This window comes from Mizuhopecten yessoensis, unplaced genomic scaffold, assembly GCF_002113885.1.
Source record: "Mizuhopecten yessoensis strain PY_sf001 unplaced genomic scaffold, ASM211388v2 scaffold5733, whole genome shotgun sequence".
Taxonomy (NCBI): domain Eukaryota; kingdom Metazoa; phylum Mollusca; class Bivalvia; order Pectinida; family Pectinidae; genus Mizuhopecten; species Mizuhopecten yessoensis.
The window spans coordinates 14,516-16,981 of record NW_018406196.1 but is presented as its reverse complement, the minus strand read 5'-3'; the positions used below and the strand labels follow the sequence as shown (position 1 = coordinate 16,981).

Here is a 2,466-nt window from a genome sequence, read left to right as displayed (position 1 = left end):
GGGGGGGGGGGGGGGGGGGGGGGGGTCCAGGGTGCTAATTATAACTTTTTGTTGGTGAGTTGGTATGGACCATCTTATATGGTAGGATTCTTGAGAAATCAACTTCAATGACATCAAAAAATTGCATAAGCCCATGTATAAGTTAAGCCCATGTAGGCATAAGTCTTGTCTGAGTCACCAGGAGAGTGGAGATTTACATCAATTAAAGAAATTTCTTATCCACTCAAGAGAATACCAGAGGTATACACTGGTACTCCATAGGCGTTTGCACCGAAGAGTTAATTTATTATTAGTCCACCTTGGTAGTAATGGAGGAACTTTATGTAATATTTTACCAAGGGGACATGCATCTAGGTATAATAATTATTAGCCATGACCCGTGGGATCATACTATAGGCACTGCTGTATACGTGGCAAGAAATAATGCTTGCAGTGGGAATAATTGAGTTCTCTGTTTATATAATAAGAGTATTGGGATATAACGTACCCAGTACCCAGCGACTGAAGGATTAGTTCTGGACTCCAATGGCAATGACGATTTGTACACATATTCTTGCACAAATTAATACATTTGAGACTTTTTCATTTACCAGTACATCTGTAAATTAAAACATTCTTTTTAAAGAAAGTTTTACGATGAAAAGTATTCTAGTGACATCTATCGCAATGTATTTTCTATGTTGGGTGTCAAACCATGTTTTTTTCTGCTTTACCTCATTATCATGCAGCCTCAGGTCATTACGAAGAAGACAAACAATAACTTTGACTTTAGATGACATCTTCAAAGTTCCGCCAATTTGCTATTTATCTTCTTACGTTGCCCTACCGCTCAGTATGATTTCCAAAATTTGGCTGTTATGAAACACATTTCCCACGTGCACTGGTGTTGTACAACCGGTATTTTTCGGGTTTTACCATAGAGAATGAGCATAAAAAGATAACCGCATGTTCCGAAGTTAATGTTTACGAAACAACTAAGGGAAGCTACTCTTACTAAAAGGATGTTGTTATACTTCTCTTCTACTTCTAAATGGTACTGACCAACTTCAACAATTTGAAGATAAAATGTCAGACGAGGAGTGAAACATGGAAAGAGATTGTTTTTAAAAGATACGAGATGGTGCTAATTTGCGTTTGAAAAGTGACGGTAGAGGGCTGATTTGAATAATTCCGTTGTGGGGCTCGAAATATTGTCAGGTGGGAGTTTATTCCGCGGTTATACGTATCAACCCATCCAAGATGGCGGCACGGGTCAGAGGTCATAGGGGAAAAAAATATCGCGCCAATGTAAACAAATTTGACAGTTGGAGATGAGACGGGTCTCGCATGAGACATGATTTAGATTTACACTTACTTTTTGTATTGAACGTTATATATACTTTATAGACAACGGATCCTAATGATCAGAATCTAACTTTAGATGATTTTATAACATGGAAACTTCCCGATTTACGTGATTTTTTTTACCAAGCGCGGTTTGTCAAAAGACGGAAGCAAGAACATTTCAAATGGCTGTCGGCATTATGTTTTGCTGCATTTACGATTAAGCTACCACTTGTCTGTAGCAATGTGGATTGTACACGCTCTGTATTTACTTGTTACCTATTCTGTAATGTACATTATTAATATAGTACGTAGATTCCGTAATTGTCTGGATCACTTGACGATAACGTGGTATATAAGTACGTTAACAATATATTAATGTTATTTTTACTAGTTAGTTTTATAGATATTGTTTATGATTTTTTAATTGGCTACGTTGATTAATTACATCGCCGATATATAATGATTAAAATTTCTATCAACGGACATTTACGAACTATCTCGGCCAATCACAATCAAGCGGTCAGTTCAAAAGTAAATTCCTGGTTAGCGGTGAGCGGTTTCAGATTAGACAGCTGGTCATTCGGACGTACAAATGTAATTGGAATATATTCAAGCTCACCGATTTCCGACAAGGAATATAAGAAATACGCTGTTCGATATTACTCAATGTAGGAAAACAGTGAATTCGTGAATTCCTCTAAACCTTCCTTAGGACAAATGCCTGTGTGACATGAACAACGAATAAATGGAATATGGACATGATACACAGGTGTATGTGTTTATTTCTACATACGACATTTTGGCGTCAAGGACAGGATTATTAACAACAGGCATTTGAGAGGTGATATCACGGCTTCCGGTATGGCGTACCTGTCGGACTCATGGATACATATGATTGGATGTCTTGGTGGACTTCCGGTATGACGTACCTGGTGGACATTGGATACTAGTGATTGGTTGGACAGTTTAACAGTTCCAAGGGTGTAAAGAACTTAGTGACTTTTACTTACCTTTATAGATAGTGTCTTATATTTTCATGAACTTGGTAGTTTTGAGAAATTGGTAAGTTAGTATTTTCCGTTATAACCTGCACGTATTGAGATAACTAGTGTTTCAATTTTTATTTGCCTGTATTATTAT

The 2,466-nt window shown here is 37.2% G+C and overlaps 1 protein-coding gene across 1 annotated transcript in view; it reads right to left on the bottom strand.

Moving 5' to 3' along the window:
• LOC110451022 (cryptochrome DASH-like) overlaps positions 1–920 on the bottom strand; it is a 30,863-nt gene extending 29,943 nt beyond the window's left edge. Inside the window, exon 1 of the mRNA XM_021498855.1 lies at positions 714–920. Coding sequence (XP_021354530.1) covers positions 714–779 — 66 coding nt within the window. The 5' untranslated portion in view covers positions 780–920. The remainder of the gene's footprint in view (positions 1–713) is intronic.
• Between the last annotated feature and the right edge of the window lie 1,546 nt (positions 921–2,466).